The 24,230-nt window shown below is 38.3% G+C and overlaps 3 protein-coding genes across 4 annotated transcripts; 2 read left to right on the top strand and 1 right to left on the bottom strand.

Moving 5' to 3' along the window:
* The first annotated feature begins 219 nt into the window (after window positions 1-219).
* Window positions 220-1,806, top strand: hmx3b (H6 family homeobox 3b). Its single transcript, XM_055177096.2, has 2 exons — window positions 220-535; window positions 661-1,806. The coding sequence occupies exons 1-2, from the start codon at window positions 301-303 to the stop codon at window positions 1,134-1,136; spliced, it is 711 nt and encodes a 236-aa protein (XP_055033071.1). The 5' UTR covers window positions 220-300; the 3' UTR covers window positions 1,137-1,806.
* Window positions 1,807-4,382: 2,576 nt separating this feature from the next.
* On the top strand, window positions 4,383-8,258 carry bub3 (BUB3 mitotic checkpoint protein). Its single transcript, XM_073867302.1, has 7 exons — window positions 4,383-4,539; window positions 4,835-5,022; window positions 5,112-5,188; window positions 6,544-6,695; window positions 6,770-6,928; window positions 7,238-7,415; window positions 8,038-8,258. The coding sequence occupies exons 2-7, from the start codon at window positions 4,835-4,837 to the stop codon at window positions 8,256-8,258; spliced, it is 975 nt and encodes a 324-aa protein (XP_073723403.1). The 5' UTR covers window positions 4,383-4,539.
* A 5,332-nt stretch (window positions 8,259-13,590) lies between these two features.
* On the bottom strand, window positions 13,591-19,149 carry LOC129421428 (uncharacterized). Of its 2 annotated transcripts, none has more exons than XM_055176965.2 (7): window positions 19,022-19,149; window positions 18,684-18,816; window positions 18,349-18,449; window positions 18,111-18,262; window positions 17,774-18,002; window positions 16,975-17,195; window positions 13,591-13,937 (listed from the first exon to the last, which is right to left on the bottom strand). In XM_055176965.2, exons 2-7 carry the CDS (start codon window positions 18,806-18,808, stop codon window positions 13,770-13,772), a joined length of 996 nt encoding a protein of 331 aa, XP_055032940.1. In that variant the 5' UTR covers window positions 18,809-18,816; window positions 19,022-19,149; the 3' UTR covers window positions 13,591-13,769. The 2 variants fall into 2 exon arrangements, with proteins under 2 accessions (XP_055032940.1, XP_073723402.1); XM_073867301.1 differs by having other exon boundaries at window positions 18,117-18,262; window positions 19,022-19,139.
* Between the last annotated feature and the right edge of the window lie 5,081 nt (window positions 19,150-24,230).

Here is a 24,230-nt window from a genome sequence, read left to right as displayed (position 1 = left end):
AATCCAGATTCTTGTTGACGTTATGCATTTTTTTTTTTTTTTTTTTGCGTTAAGCTGCACCTAAAAACAGAAATATATTTATAAAGTTAGATAAAAAAATATATATAAGTTAAGATGAAGTTTTGAAAAAAATTATAACAAAAACACATTCTCTCTCTCTCTCTCTCTCTCTTTCTCTCTCTCTCTCTCTCTCTCTCTCTCTCTCTCTCTCGTAGTATTTTGTATTTCATCGTTTACTTTTAGTCCGTCCTTCACTCTCACAGAGATCATTTATGATTCATTGCTGTTTTGATTTGTTTTATGTTCACACTGGATTCATTTATTCGGACTTTAAGTTGTTTGTTACCGATGGAGGGGAAAAAGCAAGAACTGAAAGATTCTCCGTTTTCCATCAAGAATTTGCTGAACACGCCCGACAAACCCAAACCCGTCCGGAGCGTTCACATGAATCTGTCTCTCTCCAGAGTTCCCGATCTCAGTTTCCTGAGGTTCGGCTCCTGGTGTCGCCCGCCGGGACACCCGAACACACCCTCAGGTGAGAAACAAACCCTGAAAATGATCGGTGTAGTTTTATGTTTTTAATAATCGTTTAATTCTTGACATCTATGTGTTAGTAGCACATTTCGTTTTAATAAAACGTCTTTGCTTTGGCATTTGCAGATCGGATCAGACACTCGACAGAAGCCCTGAAATCAGAACCGGATGATCCGGACCCTAAAGAAGATGAAGATGAGGAGGAGGAGAGCGATACAGACGAGCAGAAGAGAGAAGAAATCATCTCAGAGAAGAAACTCTGTCGAAAGAAAAAGACCAGAACCGTGTTCTCGCGCTCTCAGGTGTTTCAGCTCGAGTCCACGTTTGACATGAAACGGTACCTGAGCAGTTCGGAACGGGCCGGGCTCGCCGCTTCGCTCCATCTTACCGAGACTCAGGTGAAAATCTGGTTCCAGAACCGGCGGAATAAATGGAAGAGACAGATCGCCGCGGAGCTCGAGGCCGCGAACCTCACTCACACGCAGAGAATCGTGCGCGTGCCCATCTTATATCACGAGCACGTGGAGACCTCGCGAGCTGCGGGTCTGGGGCTCACGCACGCACTTTATTACCCGCAGCATCCGTTGATCAGACCGGTCTGATGAGTGAGGACTCGATCCTGCTTCTGAAGTTCTGGGTGCTGCAGGCTTATTAGTGCTTGAAGATCTGGGCTGGGCTGGCCGCTCAAAGCTTCTGGGTTCAGATTTTGACAGTCGCTGTTGTGAAGCTTAATTTTGTTAACTCCTCCAGAAGCTCTTGTAGTTATAAATCACTTTTGATCGAGAACTTTTAACTAGCGTCAGTCAAACCTGAACCCACAGACATTTACTTCTCGTTCCAGTTGACCTCCACGAGCAGCACAGACCCCTTTGATGTGTGTTTGATGAAAAGATTTTTTTTTTAAGTTGTCAGCTATTTATATTATTATTAATTATCATAATTTAAGTCCAGTTGTTCTAAAATCACCCAATTTCTTTGTTGTATATTTTTAATAAACAGTTTATTGTGTCAGTAAATGAATTGATATTCTGTTTGTTGTTCTGTGGTTTCGTCTGTTTTCTTTCACATGGTTGTGAAAATGTTTTTAAAACAATGTGAGCAATTGTAAGGTGCATGTAGAAAATTTAATATTGTACTACTGAAATCATTTCTCAGTCTGAATGTTTACATATATATAATAAATGTTCTGTTGTCTGAAATGATGAATTATGGATGAAATTTCTAATAAAGTACCGACTGAGCACTTTTGGTAATATTGTGTTTTACATTTCATAGACATTTGTTTATTATCGGATTAAACATCTATCGTATGTGAATGTGGCTTCCGGTCTAAGGATTTGAATCAGATCAGCTAACAGTAAAAATTAACACCATCACTGTTTCCTGAAGCAGCCTCGTTATGTTAGTCGTAGGCCTAATTTTCTATTTATCTTCATTTGAAACAACGGTACTAATTGTAGTAAAACAATTCTTGATCATAAAAAAACGCTAGTATGTTTTTAGGACAATGCTAATTTCACATAATGAGGTTAAATAAAATGTTGATGACGTTTCATTTCGGTAGGACGAATCAGATGCTGATTAGATTTAATTCTATAATTTTGTTGTGATTAACCGTTACATTTAAATCATATAAACTAAATATTTTATCAATAAATTTGTTTTATCCTAACTGTCGAGTAAATTCTAAAGCGCTAATTTATTTTTGCCTTTAAGTTGTAAATAAAACCACGGAATTAAATTCTTATATTAACTCCTGCCAACATAGTCAACTAATTTTACATTGATTAAAAATGAATCTCACAAATAAGTGTGATGAACGACTTATAAAATCTGACTGCATGACAAAAAAAAACACTTTACTGAAAATGTATTAAATGGTCTTAATTTTAAATAGCTTAACTAGAGAAATGAGCATTCTAAGGCATAAAAACTAGAATCTACATTAGTTGGCTGTGTATACACTCGAATCAAAACAATGAATTGGTGCTAACACAATCCAGTATGTAATTTGACGGAATTCTTTTAAATAAATTCATCTTCATTGGCACAAATTACGTCCTGGATTTTGTATCTATCGTCGGTGCTCTACGGGTTAAATGAATCAGTGTTGTGTATTGAACATACTTTGCCGTCGTTTTGGGTTCTGCGTCTCCTCTAAAATCGATTTATAAGACATTGTATCATTGCTGACGGATCGCTCTTTATATTTTCATCAAGTCTGCTAAATGTAACCCTTAGATTAATATCAGCTCATTTTGTCATTTCTTGTGGATTTTGTTTGTGTTTCTTAAAGACGCAACAGTGAAGTTATTCTGAGATCTGTGAAGCAGTCCGTACCTGCCTACAGACTGCTGTGTACAGTACTAGTTATATGTCTACACTTCCACAGTCCTGGTATTGCTCAGCCCTGTTTTTTTATTTTTTATTTACTCTTTAATTTCATGCCATCTCTTTCATAATTTGGTCGTCCTTTGACAAATGTACTTTTTTACTTATGGCACTGAAATATACTACTAATTCAATTTACATACCTACCTGATGAAGCTCATATGGAATAAAAACAACTTTCAGCAAAATAATTAATATATAGGCTAATATTTTTTCTCTATTTCATAAGACAAGTGATGACAGAAATTATACAATTTAATAATAGCCTAATATAACAAATAATGTGGTGTTAATTTAAGGATCTGAAAAGAAAAATTGACGACATGCGGTTGAATTATAAGAAAATATATATAAGTCAATTATTCTGCTTATACCACAAACATCGCTCTGGTGGTTATTTTAAGACATCTGACAAGTTTGTGTGCGGTTTACAGAAAAATAATCAACACTTGTGGAACATTTCTCAGCCAATCAGAATCAAGCATTCAACAGACCCGTGGTATAAAATAAAATAACAAATAATCATCTAAAATGGAAAAATTCACATAATGAGCACTAACACTCTGCTTTGTGTCTCAGAAGGTTTATTCTGACAGATAACAATTCACTTAACTTTGATTTTTACTTTAATTTTCTCAGTGGTCCAAATATGAATTTTGACTCAATAGTTTGGGATTTGGTTTTGTTGAGCAGTGCTGGCGTGAAACAGATTTTCCTTGAGTTTCATGCAGCTGTTGTTTGGTGTTGAGTGAACTTAAATGAAGATGTGTACAGATTTTAGGGGGAACATTGTTTTTGAATATGGATTATTATGGGGTATCATCATCATGAATTAGTAGCTAAACTCATTATGCATGGATTCAGTGGGCTGTTTTATTTCTCAATAAGGTGTCAGGGTGGACCTTCACAACTATATAATATAATATTATAATCGAATATTTTACATCCAACTGTGTTCGGGGGTCGTGAAAAATGCTCCTGATGCACTGATTTTTGCAGATGATTTGCCGGGTTAATTTTAGTGTAGAGCAGTGTTGTCCCAGAGTAAATGTGTATCTGCTATTCTGTAATCTGACTTTTATCTGGAATATTTATATGGTTTTAGATGTATTTTTAAATGTTGTCACTCTGCAATACTCCAGCAGGTACAGCTCTCGTGCAGTATATGACATCGCATCGGCACCAGAAGAGATTTGATTTCTGTGTCGTGGATGGTTCCAATAACACTGCTCATTTACTCATTTACTCACTCGAGATCCTGTCTCGCTCTGCATTAAGAAGTCGGACTGAAGAATAATAAATCCCGATATGACATACAAAATTATTTTTATATGGACGAAAAACGAATAAATGTGAGTTTGTTTTTATTTGGACAGAACAGCCTGCGCTGCTGTGGTGATTTCACTTTTCAGTTTCGCGTTCAGGCGGAAGCGGAAACATTCAGATTGTTACCCGGTAGTTGATCATTTTAACCAATTGTCTACATGGACCGCGAGAAAAAGAATTTTGAAACTGACCAATCAGAGCGGAGTGCTGGTGTGAACGAGCCAATCAGAGTACATCGATCGTTGATCGGTCGTGCGCGGCAGAGCAGCAGCAAAGCAAGGCGACACGGTGAGATTTTTCTGATATTTTAATAAACTGATCATAAATCAGATTTCACGTCATATATTACAGATTAAATATGATGAACGAAGCAGCGGTGTAAGTTAATGCGCGCGAGCTCGTGTGTTTGAACTAGAGAGAAAGCTGAAAGCGTTGCTGGGATGTTTTGTGTGGATCTTCAGTGAATGTGTTTCTCCAACATTGTTTAGAAAAGTAAACAAGACAATAATCTAAAATAAACTCGACGGACAATGAAAAACATACAGGATTGAATTTTTTTTATGATGTGTTTTTGTGTCTTCAGATGACCGGAGCCAATGAGTTTAAGCTGACCCAGGGTCCGGAGGACAGCATCTCAGCTGTAAAGTTCAGTCCCACTTCAGCTCAGTTCCTGCTGGTGTCCTCGTGGGACTCTACAGTTCGTCTGTATGATGTCAGCGCTAACAGCATGAGGATGAAATATCAGCACCTCGCTCCTGTCTTGGACTGCGCTTTCTACGTGAGGATTCACTTCACTTCACTAAACAAAAGCTGGAGGATCATCATTTCTGTTTTTATGATGTTTTAATCTTTGCTTTGCTCTTTTACGATCCGACTCACGCGTGGAGCGGAGGTCTGGACAATCAGTTGAAGACGCATGATTTGAACACAGATCAAGGTGAAGTTTAAATACGATCATTGTCTTCTATAAACACAATACGTCACAGTATCAGATTTCAGCAGAGTGAGCCATATATGCTTCACTTTTGTCTGGTGGTGTGGAGTCTCACAGAAACTAAGATCCAGCACATCGAGTTGTTGTGTTTGTTAGGTAGAGATGATCCGAGTTTATCCAGTTTACACAGAGATAGTTATAGGTTCGAGTCGCATGAAATGCACATTGACTGATTAAATGATCATTAACTTGAATACAGTGTGAGACCATACTCGAACTATCCAAACCGAGCACGTTTGACCCCTGAAGCCTGGTATATTTGACTAGTGTGATCGCTCCGTACCGTGCCTGGTTTGGTTAATCGTGCCCTGGCCCGGTTGCAGAGGTCACTTGAGCATGCAGGCAAATCAAGCCAAAGCGGTTCAAAAGGAAAAAAGTCATTCAACTTCATCTGCATTTGGATACATAACAATCACAGTTTAATGCTAAAACACACAAATGGTCTATACCTTCTCATTTTGAATTTATACAAATGTCATCATTTTGTCAACGCAATGTAAACTTTATATTAAACATTGCAAGAGCATTCGTCTTGTAAACTAATTTGAAATGATCGTGTGCCAAGTGTTGACGTTGTCGTGTCACATAGATGACGGAGTCAAGTGAGATCTCCTTAACTCCGCGGTAAGTTTTATTTCATCTTAAATATCAAATGGTTTGTGCTCTCTATCATTTAAAATGATCACAACAAACAGCACGTGCAGGGTTTACGTACTGCTTGTCAATGAGGGTCACAAACAAATGCAGGATATATGCGTTTGTTAATGACGTTTACTGCTCACAAATACGCTGAAGCGTGCGGGATTGTATGTGTGCTTGTCAGTGATGGGCATTAAATCTGCAGGCGCAGATTCCGTTTGGGCTTGACCAATCGTTTCCCATACAACTCAAAATAGAAGCCACAAACGTAACATTATGAACTGGCTCCAGTGTTTAGAGAGCATTTTACTTCCTGTTTTCTTCAAAACAACCAAATCCATATGACGAAAGCATGCTCGGGCACGGATCGACAAAGCACAATGACTCGAGTGCAAGCCTGTGGGGAAGGGGCGACGACAATCGTGACTTTAGATCAAAGTCTAAATGTCTGTAAGTGTTGAATGACATTACATTTTACATGAATGCGTTTGTCAGACACTTTTATCCAAAGCGACTTATTGTGGATTGTAAGTTACTGTATATATTTAATCAGTTGCTGTACTAACAAGCTTTTGTACCAACAGTGGCTAATTCAAGAGATTCTGTTAAGATCAGTCGTTCACTCATCGGCTACTTTGTTATCCTATCGTCTCTCTTAGATACAATCGTCGGGACGCACGACGCTCCCATTCGCTGCGTGGAATACTGTCCGGAGGTCAACGTTATGGTCACGGGCAGCTGGGATATGTCTGTGCGGCTGTGGGACCCCAGAACCCCCTGTAACGCCGGAACGTTCACCCAGCCGGAGAAGGTAAATGCGCCCTGACGCCATTCTGTCTCGTTCTGACGGACGAACGGCGTTTGATGGCAGCGAATGTGTTTCAGGTGTACACGCTGTCTGTGGCCGGAGACCGCTTGATCGTGGGGACGGCGGGGCGCCGCGTGTTGGTGTGGGATTTAAGGAACATGGGATACGTGCAGCAGAGACGAGAGTCCAGTCTCAAATACCAGACGCGCTGTATACGAGCGTTTCCCAACAAACAGGTAAAAAGGATTTTTTTAAACACGAGTTGAGATATGTTTGTGTTTCATGAAGCTTAACGTCAAGTAAAATATGTGCAGTAACTGTCTGTCAGTGACACAATGTGTTGTGAAATACACAGTAATGTTAGTGACATTATCACATTGTCATTATGTTTAGTCTATGATGCAGTACAAACCTCTCGCTTTATAGAGTATTAATAGAATGAGGTGTGGAGTTATACACTTCAGTTACGAGTTCTGATGTGAATGCATGTGTTGAAACTTGTGTAAAGTTAAATATATTATAAAGCTGATCTTGTGTTTTTTCAGGGTTATGTGTTGAGCTCCATTGAGGGCAGAGTTGCAGTTGAGTATCTGGACCCGAGTCTGGAGGTGCAGAAGAAGAAATATGCTTTCAAATGTCACCGACTGAAGGAGAACGGCATTGAGCAGGTTTATCCTGTAAACGCCATCTCGTTCCACAGCATCCACAACACATTCGCCACAGGTACTTCTGCTGCCACGAATATGTGCGTGTCTGTGTGCGTGCGTGCGTGTCTTATCTGTGCGCGTTCAGGATCACAAGCGTGTGCATGAGGAAAGAGTAAAGCACTCTTGGATTCATCTTTATGGCATTATTATGGAGATTATCGTTTAAGGGTTTTGTATAATTATTGTCATTATCACATTTTAAAGCTTTGTCTACTCGTATTAATGCTGTGTTTGTCTGACCAATGATGGGCTAGTCGAAGGGTTTGTGGGACACAATGTTAGTGCACTGCAGTTTTAATCGAATGTGAAAAGAAAATCTGATGAATGAAATCTGAAAGATTAATCCTAAAAAATTTAGAAATTTAAACTTGCATTATAGCACTAAAAAATATTTCACTCTACATATACTCGGCCTTATGCCACCCTACATGTTTATGACTCTCTTTAGCTGAACACAATAGGACGATGGCATGAGAGTTTTCATTTTTTGGTGGATTATTACTTTCATTCATATCAATTTTAAGCCGGACACTTATGAAAATCCTTCCGCTAGATTAAAGTGACTGACAGCTAACAGGTCCACATTTAAACCCATTGAGAAACAAACTCATCAGACATGACTGTGTGTTTGTTTTCAGGGGGATCTGATGGCTTTGTAAACATCTGGGATCCGTTCAACAAGAAGCGTTTGTGTCAGTTCCACCGATACCCGACCAGCATTGCGTCTCTGGCATTCAGTGTGGACGGATCTCTGCTGGCCATCGCTTCGTCCTACATGCAGGAACAGGGTGATATTTCACATCCCGCTGATGCCGTTTATATCCGTCAGGTCACAGACGCAGAGACTAAACCCAAGTGAGTGCATCTGACTCTACGCGTGCTGCTGATGCTGATGCATGCTGACTAATATGCAAAAATGTATAAAAACCACTAAAGCCAAATAATGATGTGATCAATCATAACAATCATCTAATAAAAGTCAGCAACATTCAGCTGTTATTTTGCCAAGCTGTCAGGATAATATGATCAGAAACTGAGCAGAAGAGCTCTTGATTGAATGTCCTGCAGTGATCGTTTGTTGGCAGAAAAGATTTGGTTAAATTCACAGAACAAGTTAACCTGTTGTCTGTTTGAAAGCAGATCCCAGCCGTCTGGCCCCGTTAACATTGCAGGTGTGATGTAAATCCGGTTTAAGTGTTAGATCCACCGTGACGCATTGACTCGCGATGGCTCGTCTGTATCTTATATGAAGTGCCGTCAGATCATGTGATCATGTTTGTGTTCTTGTGTTCACAGATCCACGTGAATCCTGCCATGACCTTAACGTCACTTTCTGCTCTCTGTGCTTTTTTTTGTCTTCATTCTTTTAATTCTTTTCTGTCAACAAAAGAAATTCAATAAATGTATATATTTTCCTCTTTGTACTGTTTTGTCATGTTATTTGTCTGTGTGGTAGATGCTGGTTTGGAGCCGCTGTGTTGTCCGTTATTAAACTGATAAACCTTTTGCTGTTGGCTAATGGGTTGTGCTGCTGCTGCTTCAATATCCTAAACATTATTTGTGTGTTTTTTAATGAATAAATGAACTATAATTGCTCATTATGAAAGTGCAGTTTTACTGGGTAATTATCCTTCATCTGCAATAAACGGTGACATTTCCTGTAATCTTCACGTTTGTTAAATTGGAAAATCGAGTTTATTGTCGTGCTTTGTAGCGGTTAGATGAATCTCAATTCTGCTTTGACATCTGACGACCCACAACGATGATGAAATAAAGCGACATGTTATTTTTCAATGTTATTTTTCTTTTGTTTGCATTTCGGCACATTGTTTACCAAAGGATGATAAGTGTTAATACGTGTCCATATGAGCTTCGGTCAGAGTCAGAATGACTTGCTGAAGAAAAGTGCTTGTTATCTTGTAATCTTGACACGCTTCAATATTTAGTAGTTAACGCAAAGGTTTTTCAAAAGTAGATTCAGGTCAATGATATCTGATATTCATTTTTGTAATTTGAGTTTAGAGAGAACTTATGCAACACTAATATTTTGATTAAAGAGGGTCTGGTAAATGCTTTGTATTTCCTTAGTTTCAAGTCTAATATTCAATGTCACAATTGTTCATTGTTTTAAAGCAACTTCACTTGAAATAGAAACAAAGAAAACATAGAAAAGCAAAGAACAACAAAAGAATGGCAGTTTTCAATATAGTTAAGAATTGAGTACATGAAGTTAAATAGAGTTAATTCACTTATTGAATATTGTAATAAGTACTCAATTCCAAAATATTGTGAACATAGTTTAGGATGATGAAGTACATTGAGGTATTCATTTTTGTTACTAATAAAATTATATGGTATACGTGAGGAATAATTGAGGATTGGCCATTGAATTATTCGAAAATAATGCACACCCAAGGTGGAAATGCGGTACGACGTGAAGCAGAGTTACACTGCGGGTGTTCATTATTTTTTTTAAATTTAAAGGAGTCAATTATTCCTCTTATAACACAGTTACCACAAACATTGCTTTGGTGGTTATTTTAAGACATCTGACAGATCGTGGAACATTTCTCAACCAGACCCGTAGTATATAGTAATAATATAATAATACGGAATCTGTAAGATTGTAATTGGGCCATAATAATGAAAGCAGAATGAACGTAATGTCCCTACTGAAAAATCCAGCTAAGACCAGCATGGTGTAGTACTGGTGTAGCAAGCTGAGGGCTATTTCATAAAACTAGATTTCAGAATAAGCCAGGCTTATTTTGTTAAGTCTGGCTTATTGCCGGTGGATTTTATTTCATAAAACAAACTTGAACTAGTTCAACCCCGGTTACTATGGAAACTTATGCTTGGAAACTAGCCTGGTCCGGAGCAGGCTAACTGTCAGGCTAAGCCTCATTTGTTGCTTAACTAGACTTCCACTAACACTGAAATGTAAATGCAATATTATATTATATATTATATTATGCACGTCACTCCTCTCTTTGTTACACTGGCTTCCTATAGCAGCACGCATCAAATTTAAAGCTCTGCTCCTAGCCTTTTAAACCACCACTGGGTCAGCATCCCATTACCTTCACTTGCTTATACAGACTTATGTACCCTCTCGATCCCTGCGCTTTGCCACCGAGCAACGGTTTGTAGTGCCATCTCAAAAAGGGAAAAAAACATTATCGTGTACCTTCTCTGGAGCTGTTCCACGACTGTGTCTTTAAGACTTTAAGATCTCTTCCGCCATTACCTCACTTCCTAATATAGGACTTACTATCTGTACATTATTTAAAAAAAAATGTACTAACCAACCCTTGTCTTTGTATACTCTGTTGGACTTGATGAGACTATTTTCAGTGCATTTATGTAGTGCTGTTCTTGTGTTGCTATAATTGCTTCTATTGTTTACCTCATCAAGTCGCTTTGGACAAAAGCATTTGCTAAATGACTAAATGTAAAATGTTTGGAGTTAATTAGCTGATTGGAGTGTGGCACCAGGTGTCTTTAATATTGAACCTTTTCACAATATTCAAATTTTATGAGATACTGATTTTGGGAATTTCCTTAGTTGTCAGTTATAATCATTGAAATGAAAAGAAATCAACATTTGAAATATATCAGTCTGTGTAATGAATGAATATAATATACAAGTTTCACTTTTTGAATGGAATTAGTGGAATAAATCAACTTTTTCATGATATTCAAATTTTATGACCAGCACTTGTACAAGCAGTAATGCACCAGGTTGTGTTAATGTGGTGCTCAGTTAAACAACAAAAACTCAAACACTGAGCACTACAGCAGTGTTATAGAAAGTTTCATCATTGTTATGTGAGGTTCCTGTAGTTACAGCACCGAGATTTCTGATGGACTTTTACGTTTTTTGATGTCTAAACAGCAGACAGAGTGAAGCGGGATGTTCATGAGTTGCTCTTGGCACATAAAACCTGACTCACAACTGTTTAAAAACAAAAAAGGAAACCCGATGTCAGAGATCAACTACTTATTAAACAACTCGCTTGTCCCTTTGACATGTAATCAGATTTCAATACAAGCCGCTGGTTTAGTGTTTAGTCTCATTCAGTAGTTCATCAGCTTTTAAAAACTTTTACATGTATTTGATCCTCAAGTATTTTAATTCACACGACGATCATCTAGGTGTTTATTTTCTGACAAACACTCCTACACGCCAGTTCAGTTTATGAATGACTTTAAAGATTTGACAGACACCTTGAGGATGATGTGACATTTAGATCTCATTCTTCTAAAGTTCCCACGAGTCACACCATAAACACATATACGTGTCCTCTGTTCGGTAGTCTATGTGTAGGTCTTGATTGGTTTGGTAAATGACAGTTGTGTGGTTTCCGATCCCTGCTGAAAAAACAGCATACCAGCAGATGTTGTGTTTTGGTGCTGGTTTGCTATTGAACACCAGCTAAACCAGCATTAGCACCAGCTAAACCAGCACCAAACCAGCATTAGCACCAGCATCCCATGCTGGTCATATATCAGCAAGACCAGCATATGTTGTGTTTTGGTGCTGGTTTGCTAGTGAACACCAGCTAAATCAGCATTAAACCAGCATAGACCCATGCTGGTTTGATGCTGTTTTTTTCCGCAGGGATGCTTTCTTGTATATTTAACCCTTCGTGTCTTAGTTTGACTTTAGTGTAAATAAATCTTTTGCTATGACAAATAAATGGCAATGCACTAAAAACTGTCACTACATGTTATGCAATTTTCCTGGAAATCTGAGCTTTGTTTCTCTCTTTATTGTAGACAATTGTGTTCGTTTCCATTAATGTAAGACAAAGATTCATATAAATAATATTACACGTGCTTGAAGTGTGGAAAAGTTCCGTTCTCTTGAGATTGTTGGTACAACGCGTGCGATCAAGAGGTAAAAGATACTTAGCAGTTTGGGAAAACATTTTGCCAGAATATCACATTAATGGTCAAACAAAAAATCTAAACTCTGTTCTGAACTTTCTAAGATCAGAAGATGTTTACCTCATGAAACAGGTATAGGATCAGCTCAGCTGTACGTCATAGTCTGAGGTAAAGCAGCGGGAATGATGGCCAGCCACAGTCGGACGTCCTGGTGTGAGTTGCTGTGACTGAACCACAGGTGCTGGTTTGCTCACGGACAGTGTTTACTTCATCTGAGTGAAGCTAATGTAGTTATCATTGCTGGGTATTCAAATTAGAAAAGAAATCTTCGGATAGTACGGCTTTTATTCACGTGATTTATCGAGATGATAGATAAATCAGATAATTAACTTAGTGCCCCCTCCCTGTAGTGTGATGTCATTACTATTAATCACACATTCACTGACGCGTGAGGATAGGCACGAGGCACAGTACCGGTACGCAAGAAATAAAGTGAGGTTACGCTAAAGATTAAAATATGCGTACCGGATTACTTCAAGCAATTAATGCACGTGACTGTTTAGCAGGAATATTGTTTACTGCTGCGTGTAGGTAACGTTAAGTTTCATTTCACAAACGGAGAAATGATATTCCAGAAACTGTAAAACAGCAAATGATATACAATAATGAGATATTCTGAGGGAAATATGGATTATATTATTGTGTTCATACTACAGGACTCATATTACCACAGTGTTTTCTTTTTTGTAGCAAATATAATGAAATGATTAACAGCATACATCATGTTTGATACTAAATGTATTTTGCATATTCAGTTAGGAAACTTTTAAAATGTGCTGCAGGATGTTGACAAAAATTTGGCTCTGATCCGATTCATCCAAGAAATTCCTGTCTGTCCGGATCATTTTACCTGGAGTGTAGCGCTGCATTCAGGTGAAATGTGTGTCTCATTCACGGTGTTGCCTTTGTCCATGAGTTCATTTATCTGTCAAAACGTCCATCCTCACTGTGTGTGCGTGTGCGTGTGTGCGTGCGTGCGTGCGTGATTATATATTAATAAATAACACATCATTATGGATGGAAAGTTCTCAAGCTCATTCCATCATCATCACAAGGGAAATATAAATAATAAACAAACACAAGTGATCTGAGTGTTGTAGAGATTTTCACCCATTAAGGAGAGTGTGTTCATTATAAGAGTTAATAAATATTAGTCTGGATGTCCATTTCTTCAGGCTAAAGTAGACACCTGATGTCCTGATCAAATGAAGAGTTTGGTTCCAAAACGAGATAACTCAGACTTTTATTTTCAAAACAAGTTTATTATGATGTTATTGTGTTTTAATTGTGATACTTGGCTGTATTTCTAGTTATGAAGGCTTAAATCAAAACAAACCAACTGCAGTTTGATTGATATGAACTGGAATGCACATTAAAAACAAGATTTTTGACAAATTAAAAAAGTTTGGAAACAAACTCTTCAAATACTCAGTGTGATACAGCTGATGGTTTTAGCTGGAAACTGAGCGTCTGTTTCTTCTCCGCTGATTCTGAACATCACGTGTGTGGTGGAAGGGATAGTTGCCGTGGCGATGAGCGGTTTACCCAGCCATCCTTCAGCTCCACGCTTATACATCCGGACAGTCACCTACAAAAGGAAAACATGGACTTCTTTCAAACATCCAACCACATATTTACACAATAATATACAAGAGAGGTTGAGAGCTTTGAAAAAATGATTTAAAGCATTTGGATCAAAGGTTCATAATAATGAAATGAATAACTATCAAGCGTGACATGTAAATGGAGATTAACAGTAAAACAGAATAGCTTATGATCAAGTGTTTCTAGTATATTGTGTGTACTATTTCTGTTTTGACCAATCAACATCTACGACTGTAACTGCATCTGTTTACACGTTTGAATAATGATCATCTCTTTGTATGTATATAGATTGTGGATGATCTGCTCGAAAGGTCAGATGGGTTGTGACCCTGACTGTGACCTCTCTGAAAATGATTGGCTGAAAGCTTATGATTTACACAGCTAACCAAAACCCTAGCTACTAAAATCCATTTTTACATTTTTAATCATTTTCTGTTTAACTTTATCAGTAACACTTGAATCCTTTAAAAAACATTGATTACTGATAAGTAAATTATTAAGTATAAATATATTCATAGATTAAAGGCTCTTGCGCTTGAATCAGCTTCTCTTCCATGTTGACACGGATTTACGATTAAACGGAAATTTCATTATGACTGCCACTAGGGGGCGAACTCAGACAGTCGTGTCTGAATGAAGTTTACGATGGAAAGGCGGTTTAGCCTATATACAGTATTAAAAAAAGAAAACACGATGTGTAATTTTAGTCATTAGGAGAAGACTGACTATAGCTTGTGAATACTTGAAATGTAACAATTTATGAAAGTTAAACAGCTCTGCATTACAGTTAGTGCTATACAAAATACATGTGTTGATTATTTACACTTGAACTTTTTTGTGAAGTGTTCATAGTTGAACTAACATTTGGCTCTTGCAATGTTAAACTGCAATTGAAAAAGAAAATATGAGTTTTCTGTATTAAAAGGCAAAAAAACTGAACAGCTTCGCGTCGTGCCGCATTACCACCTTGGTGTGCAATATTTTCTTATAATTCAATGGCCCGTCGTCAATTATTCCTAAAATATAAGTAAAAGTAAAAAATATATAAAAGATAAAAATAGGGGTAAAAGTTTGGCCCTCGAAGAAGAAGAGTAGTTGAAGACCCCTGATCTATAATCTTCTCTGGCAAATGCTTCACAAATGTGCAAAGATGTTCGTTTTAATGAATTCTACCAAAAACTCGATTTTTCTTTTAAATCTCATTGAGCATCAGGTAATAAAGCACTCTTGCATCACAGACACATGCTGACTTCAAAGCAGATGTGTGGGATTACAGTGGGATTTCTCTGAAGATTCATCTCATCCAGCACACAAACACACAAAAGGGCTTTAAATGAGATTCATATTGACAGATAATAGACGTCTATCTCCTCCAAAGTCATGTCGCTGGATTAAAATGTCTCGTTCTCTTTTCACAGCATCATTTTCTTTTATTGTAGCTATCCACACTATTTCAATTACGTATTTTTCTCTTTCTTTATTCTTGCATATACAAAGAAAGTGAATTCTGAGAGGTTTGGTGCTGGGCAGAAGATCAGCATTGCATGTTTGTTCATATGGAGAACAACTGTTAAAGTTTGATTTTACATAAAAAAATACAGAGCGCATAGTAAGAAGCGACAGCGGGACCCTTAATATTAAACACCAAGAATCGGCCATGATTATTGCAAAGTCATCGACACACTGAGTAAAATGGTTAAATTATTGGACTACTAAGAAAGCAATCTAAAATAATATAACCTGCACTCAACAACACCACAATACGGACTTCAGACTTTATCTTTGAAAATGAACTATTTTCAGCCTTTAAAGACAAATATTTTAGGAAGAAAATAGCACAATATATTACACAAATCATCCAGTTGTGTTTGAAGGTAGTATTGTGTTGTAATTTTGTGTTGGCTTCTTTGTCGTACATGTTGGGGACCTTGGCTTGATTCAATTCAAGCTCTGGTTAACTGTAATACACAACGCAAAGTTCTTCGGCCACAATTTCTGATTTCATTTGGCCTTCAAAAACATTTGTAATGACATTAGACTGTACACACACGACTGCGGACGTCTAACTCTATTTAGCAGCTAATTGAGTTTTAAAGAGCGTATAGATGCTGTGAGTTATTAAGGGTGATTATCAAAACAACAGACAATGGACCAAAGTGTCCACTAACTGGTTTATGTGTCAATTCACAGAGCAGATGGCCGAGCTGAACCGCAGAAGCAGCAGATAAGAGTCAATCATATTTCAGACAATTACAAAAACAAAACGTTCAGGAGATCACCGATCGCATTTACAGCAAAGTTTAACAAGTCATTGAATTAAAGCACACACTAACAGGAATCTATCCCTTCATTGACACATTAATAAAAAGTGAAGTGTTTCATTACTGCTGATGTTTTAAAACATCCAACACTGATCCTCACAAACAATGGCATTGCTGGAGTCAGAAAGGAGACGTGGACACATAACTTTCATTCACAAGTCACCCAACAAAACCTTTTACAAACTTACATACTGCTTCATTCGATAATAAACATGGAAAAAGTATGGAAGATATAATACGTTTCCTTCGTACAATATATTCAAAATATTCAGAACATAATCTGACCCACATTATACAAGAATTGATAATAATGATCTTCAAATTCACCTTAGTGTCATAAAAACAAGAATTTATGTAAATCTTCATCCTGATTTTTATGAAGTGTGTATGAAGAGCTGTTGAAAGACTGAATGTATTCAGAGAGGCCTCGTCTCAGTCCTGCGGCTGGTGGTGGGGATGTATTGTTGTATTTGCCCCAGACCTCTGATGTTTAAATTAACTCAGTAAGAGCTCATGATGACACAACTCTGATAAACGCAGGAAATTTCAGTTTGAGACCTCTCTGGGATCATTCAGAATATTAAGACACTTAAACACACGACGCTTCGATTAAATGATTGAATATGGAACAGTCTTTAGAAATGCAAAACACACATACACATGTGTTAGAGTTAGGTGTGTATGTAAGGTGTGTGTAACCTGTGATGTGATTCCCAGCAGACTCCACAGTGTCTCAGTAAGAAGAGCTCGATCTTTGCTGAACTCCAGTATGTCGGTCTCCTGTCGGTCGACAGCGAGGTGTTGGCAGCCCTGATAATCTCCCTTCAACTCCTCACCGCTGGACAGCTGCAGAAGATCCCACGTCCTCATCACACGCAGTCGCTCTCGTGCACCTTTCATCTGTCTGAAGGACAAATGTCCTGAGCAAAACAAACTCTCTTTAGATTTCATTCTGCCCATTTATGAAATGAAATCATAAGATATATATTTGTGGATGTTGTAAAAGTATTCATGATGTCTGTGCCTAAAGAGAGAGATTATATCTATACAGTATATAATAAAGGGTGTAGCTGACGCTGAGAGGTCAGTTGAAGCATAGAAGGAAATAAGATATTTTATGGGACTGTATTTATTATATATTGTACGTAAGAATTGGGTCGATGTATTCGGATTACGTAATTCATGTAAATTGATCATGTTTCATTTGTTGGGCCAGAAGGCGTGTTCACGTGACCTTTCCTTTTTTAACCCGGACGCGTTAGTGTTCAGAATGGACTAAGAATAAGTTCAGCTGAATTCTATGCTGGTTATCAGGCGCACACGGTAATGAACTGTTTATGTATGCGTTGTATTTTTTAAGGATTAAGTGTATGTTTCTTGTTGTGATGTTAGGTGTAAAACTGCAAATAAACTTGGACATCAATATGAGACTTGGAGTCAGTGAATTTAGTTACAAAGGGTACATATGACAGAAGTGTGAGATGATTATGACATCCACCTGTAATCCAGGATGGGGTGAAGACATCTGACAGCCAGGATGTAAATCCTTCTCTAAGAGAGCAGAAGAGAGCTTCGACATCACGGCAGGACACAAGCTCACTTCTATTTCTCAACTCTTCACTGAGCACGCAGTCTGGAGACAAGAAAAGGATTCTGGGAAAAAACAGATCCGGATGAATGTTCAGCCCACAGCGCTTCATGTGAGCCTGGAGATTACGAGCCTTCACCTGCAGAGAGAAGAACTCTCTGGACTAACACGAGCTGACAGATGTTTGTATACAGATTGAATCTAGATTCAGCTATCAGAGGAGCATTTGAGCACAGGATGATCTTACTGTGACGGTCTGAAGAGCATCAGGGACCTGCTGAATAGAGATGTTGTTAAAGTTCTGCTCCTTTGTTTTGACCCGCAGATGCCAGTGGATCTTACTCTCAACCGAAACAGAACCGCTCCACGTCTTCAGATCGATACAAAACAGGCCGTGACCTGGAGAAGACAACACGAGAGTTTCGGTGAAGATCTGCTGTCTGAATGATGATATTAAAAGCCCTCTATGACGTTTGAGAAGATACCTGTGACCAACACCAGGTTGATCTCGTCTCCGGTGGCCTCGGACTGGTTTGGTACACGCAGGTTATAAAACACCTCATCTTTTCTCAGACCACTCAGTTGCCTGTGTGAACGTATGAGAAGAATGTCATTGAACGTGAACCTAAAAAAATAACCCCATGACGCGTTGCCTAATATTTTGCCTTGGTAAATCGCCCAAGTTGCTTAATCTGCTGGAGAATAAATGACACAGAAGACTGTGATGTGACCTCTGCACAGAGTAACACAGATCTCACATCAGACAAACCCTAACTTTAAAACTATCATTCAAACAAAGCGAGTTATTATAAGATCTCACCTAACACGTCTGAGAAACTCATGTGAACCGTGAGTCCAGTCTGTTAGACTGGTGGTGGGAGGTTTGCTGGTCTTACTGGGTCTGTCAAGTCCAGAAGAGAAGAGGAACTGAACCGTCTGAAACATATCTGAAACTGACAGTAAACACAAACAACAAGATGATAGAAGATACCAAACAAAACCACAAAGGAAAGAAATACTACTAACGACTAATACACATTAACAGATGAGTTATGAGTTGTTTAATATGATCACAGCAGTCACCACAAACTTCATTAATGACAAATGTTTAAAAAAGCTGTTAGTCCTCATTATTAGAAGCTGTTGATGTTTACTCACCATTCGTAAAGAGTTTGACTGATCCTGAAGAGCAGCACAAACTAAAGAGGGAAAACACTGAAACTCAATCCAGAAAGAGTTTCACAATCACCTCGACTCACTGTCTCAATCTGTCTCACTGGTAAACAAGCAGACACATGGGCAATCTGATGAGGTCACAGAAACCACCACCATCTTCTTCTTCATCATCATCATCCTCACCATCAGTGTATTCAATAATATTTCTGTGAAACCTGCATGCTTTCAAAAGCAGCTTTATAAAAAATAATAGAACACACACACACACACACACACACACACACACACACACACACACATGTTGGGTTTCCATGTTTTTGGGGGACATTCCATAGACGTAATGGTTTTTATTCTGTACAAACTGTATATTCTGCCTAACCCAAACCATAACCATCACAGAAAACTTTTCTTCAGATTTTCATGAAACATTATTCTGTTTGGTTTATAAGCTTGTTTCACAAAAATACTGGTATTCCTATCTTTCCCCACAACGTGATAATTACCTACCAGGTTCACACGGACACGCGCGCACACACTCTCTCTCTCTTTCACACACACACACACACACACCCCAGTGCTCACACATAAAGAGAAGGATATTGAAGGATATTGAAGGATATTAGTTTGAGATGAAGAATGTTTAATTTCAGTGTAAATACACACAAAGCGTTTCAGTAAGGCGATAAGGATCAGAAGCGACACAAACGGGCTCAAACAGACTCATATGAAACGCGTCTGAACTCAATAACGCGTCGCGTCTCTCTCCGCTGACCTGCACTTCAGCGCCAGATCGCGCCGATAAACGCGTCGCGCAATAAAGAGCTGAAAGAAATACAAATGAAAGTGCAGCCAAAGCGATATCAGACACAAAAGATCCGAAAAGGATTTAATATGACTGCAATCAAAGAACCGAGTCAATTATTATGAGTCTTTATTGCCGCGATGCTTCTGATGATAAAAAACAAAATGCCAAATTTTACAGAAATAAACATTTAATCCCGCCACAGCAACACAACAGATCATGATTTAGATCATCTCACTTTATAATTATTAGTATTGTGTTTAAATTAACAACAATCAAGACAATTATTACAATTAAAAGACAAAACAATGATCATTCACATTGTTCTTGTATGTGTGTGTGTGTGTGTGTGTGTGTGTGTGTGTGTGTGTGTGTGTGTGTGTGTGTGTGTGTGTGTGTGTGTGTGTGTGTGTGTGTGTGTGTGTGTGTGTGTGTGTGTGTGTGTGTGTGTGTGTGTGTGTGTGGTACTGAATCTGCAATGTGTTGAATAAAATAATTTGAGCTGTTGATGTGAAGGAACCTGCTAGAGAATCAGGCACGAGTCAGCAGGAGTTCAAATGAAATTCAATTCCCACTCCAAAAAAAATTCCCATTCTAATCCAAATGATTGTAAATAAACAATTCACTAGACTAGAGAAACAATAGCACACTATGGATGTGAAATCTGGTAACTCACAAATTGACATGTAAAGAACAAAACCACATGTTCTCATTCCCAACTTATTGGTGTTTGGTCAGCGCCCCTCTGTGTCACTTTTAACCCTTTACTTACACTCCACACGGGTGAGTTGAGTTACGACTAAGACGGGAACACTTAAATGTGTGCACTTTTTGAATGAATTCTGACTGTACTGTATCCTGCCTTTTATTGAATATACAAGCTGGTAAGGCGAAGGTGAGGGGCGCTGACCAAACACTAATCACCAAACCTCTGAGGGAAGTTAAATTCAATCAAAGCTTCTTTACCTGCAGGTGAATGAATCTCAGGTGTCTCTGCTTCTGGTCTCTTGTCTAGAAGATGAAAATTCTGCTTTCATCTCACGAGATACAACGATTACACAAACAAAGCTGCAATTGTGGTTATCACCAAACAATGACATATTTCTTTTCTCTAGAAATTCCTCAATATCATTTTTGCACAGGAGAGCAATTTGTCTGTCATGGGCCCTGAGGCTCCTGCCATTATTCTGACAGTGATGTTATTAGCAGAAAGTTGAGCCGCCGGCTCACCATGAATCTGGCCACTGTTTCGGGCAGGCGGACGGGAAGAGATTTTCAGTAATTCATTGGATAAACATATAATGAATCGTGTTGGCATTACAATCGGATGGTTAAGCGTCCAGTTGGAAGTGGATCTTTGTGGTGGCCGGATGGGTTTGATCGCTCACCGACCCATTTCCTCTGTGTTGTAATTAAATGGTGCGTTATTGATATCAAAATGTCTCACAGTTATACTAAAGCCAAACCCACTGCCTCCTATCAACAATTTAATAACTGCAGGTTCATTAATATACATCTGTTTCATTCACTTTATTGTCAACTTAACCTGATCTATACTAAACTACATCTATGTTATCCACATTACATCTTAAAACTGTTTGATCTGACAACAATCCAGTTCTGCAGAGCTTCTTCTTATAATTCTGTGATCTTTATCTTTGTAAATAGAAAAAAACTTGATCTATAATAAATCTATAATAAACTATAATAGGGACTAAATCCATCATGATGATGATGATGATGATGAGTGAAAACTGAGACGCGTTTACTGAGCTTTTTATGTATCTGAATCAAACGTAACTTTCTGTAAACTCTGCAAAGCATCAATACGAGTCCTTTAGCAGCAGTTTATTTCTGATAACAAGAAAAATAAACAACAAGTAGATTACCTACCTTAGTTCAAATAGCTAAAGCGTATTAAAAGCTACACTGAGCTAACATTGCTGTGTTAAATGTACTATATAATCTATACAATCTTAACTTCACTAGTTCGCCTGTGCATTAAGATCTTAATGATTCATATTAAATGAATTTGGTTTGTTGTCCTCGAAGGGAGCTCTGCAGCTGAGCTCTGAACCTTCAGATAGAGCGAACCTGACGCCGAGGCAGCACCAGCACCAAGTTCAACCCCCTGCAACAGAACTGCACGGAGGAAGAAAGAGAGCAGTGAAGGAGGAGATGAAGAGGAGGAGGGATTGCAGCTGGACCCGGAGGCCGGAAGACTGCATTATATATGCCCATAATGATGATTGACAGGCCTAAATGTTTAGGCTCCCTGCTGAAAAAACCAGCATACCAGCAAGACCAGCATATGTTGTGTTTTGGTGCTGGTTTGCTAGTGAACACCAGCTAAACCGGCATAGACCAGCATGCTGGTTTGATGCTGTTTTTTCAGCAGGGCTCCTCTCGAACTTACATTTAGAACTACAAATCGGCTGCCAAACGTCCCTTCACAGCACTGATCCATGTCCGACCCTCCCATCGTCTTTAGGTAACCAAAACATTTGTTATTTTTGCACAAGGTTTTGTTCCAGAGTTCAGTTTATTCACTAGCTAGACCACTAAACAAACCGGAAGTAAGGTTCTCTACAGACTCGTTACTCAAAGTCTGGTGATGTCCTGGAGATCAGAGCTCATTCATGCGTCTGTTATACTGTCAGGTTTACAGCGACAGACAGAAGAGTTAACAGCAATTGTACTGCAACAGACGCGAGTCTTCATCTTCATCATCATCACCCCGTAAACCACCTGCTGTTTATTTTCATGTGCGCGTGTAAAGATAAACGTCACAAACGGAAGTAAGCGTAAAGTAACGCATAAAGGCAAGCTGTTAATGGAGAAACCGCGAAATTACAAACTCTGGTTGTGTTGTACAGACATGAAAATAGATATTGGCTTTTAAAAGATTTCCCACCGGGAATATCCAACTCCTGTAAACGCAGTTTTCTGTGTAGTAGACGGATTCTTGATTTGCATTTTGAACTGAATTTTGATAGACGTCCGCTTATTTTGTGCATGTGAACTGGTTGATGACGGCTCCATCTGCTGGTCTATCAGATTAATCTCGTCTGGTGTATTTGGCCACTGGGTGGCACTGCAGTTTAACCTGACAGGACTCAAACTAACCATCAGTCATCATCAGTTTAACCTGACAGCTCTGTAGACTGAACAAATCAGATGCGCAGCTACATTTTCGTTCAAACCTGAAGACATAAACATCACAAAGAAATGACGCAGATATATAGATGACACACATAGAAGTTAAGTATGTTTCTATAATTATACTGTCTTTTGTGTATTCTTTTATTTGATGTTTTTTCACATGTTTACTATAAGAAGAAGCTGGTGTGTGTGTGTGTGTGTGTGTGTGTGTGTGTGTGTGTGTGTGTGTGTGTGTGTGTGTGTGTGTGTGTGTGTGTGTGTGTGTGTGTGTGTCTGTGTGTCTGTGTCTGTGTCTGTTCAGCATCTGCTGCAGAAAAATTCATTTCTCTGATGCGGTTTAGGGTGCTGAGAATGAAAACAGGTGTTGTTTACAATCATCTGTGTGATGTTAATACTTAAAAATGAGTGAGAAAACTGATCAAGTTTATTGGGTCTGATATATATTCAGTGGTGTAGTCTTGTCTTTTTGTAGTGAGAATACATTGATTTTTCCCTCTCGTCCCAGTGTGACATCCCATAATCACCACCACACTCACAGATGCATACAGTATACAGCATCTTCATGTAATTGAGAGCATTCTGAAAGACTGCTTATGTGTTATCATCGTGTCAGTTGTTTATTATAAGCAACAAAGAAAAGACTTTAACAGCCAATGGCATTTACAGCTGGGGAATTAACAGCAGATGTTTTTACTGGTTTAGTGTTAATCAACGTTTAAAAGTATTTCATAAACTCTTTACAATCTTCACTCCATGGCTAACACATGTATGAAAGGAGAAAAATAATCCACCCTATATTATAAATAATACGCATTTAAGATGACCATGAATGAACTATTAACTCTAGTTTGCATAGTCGTTGATATAAAAACCTTTTTTGTATATAATATAAATCATGTCTAAGAATGTAGCAATAACTACCATCATGTAGCCTAAGACACCAAAAAACAAAAAAGAGAAAAAAACAAAAAGTGGAGATGATTAATATAATATGAACATCAACGCAGACATTAATTATCTCACAGAAGTTTAAAATCCTATACATTAAAATCTTGAACGTAGATATAAAAATGAACACAGAAGGGAAGTTTAACACCGTGAAGCACAAGCAAACTTGCTGAACTGACGGCAGCTAACGTTAAACCATCAAGACATCAACATGGACTTATTTTAGTGCCTGTGGATCCTCACCTTCACATAAAGTGATAAACTGGACTGATTATTTAA

The sequence above is a fragment of the Misgurnus anguillicaudatus genome, chromosome 4, assembly GCF_027580225.2.
Source record: "Misgurnus anguillicaudatus chromosome 4, ASM2758022v2, whole genome shotgun sequence".
Taxonomy (NCBI): domain Eukaryota; kingdom Metazoa; phylum Chordata; class Actinopteri; order Cypriniformes; family Cobitidae; genus Misgurnus; species Misgurnus anguillicaudatus.
The sequence above is the reverse complement of the archived record's forward strand: the minus strand, read 5'-3'. Positions and strand labels throughout refer to the sequence as shown.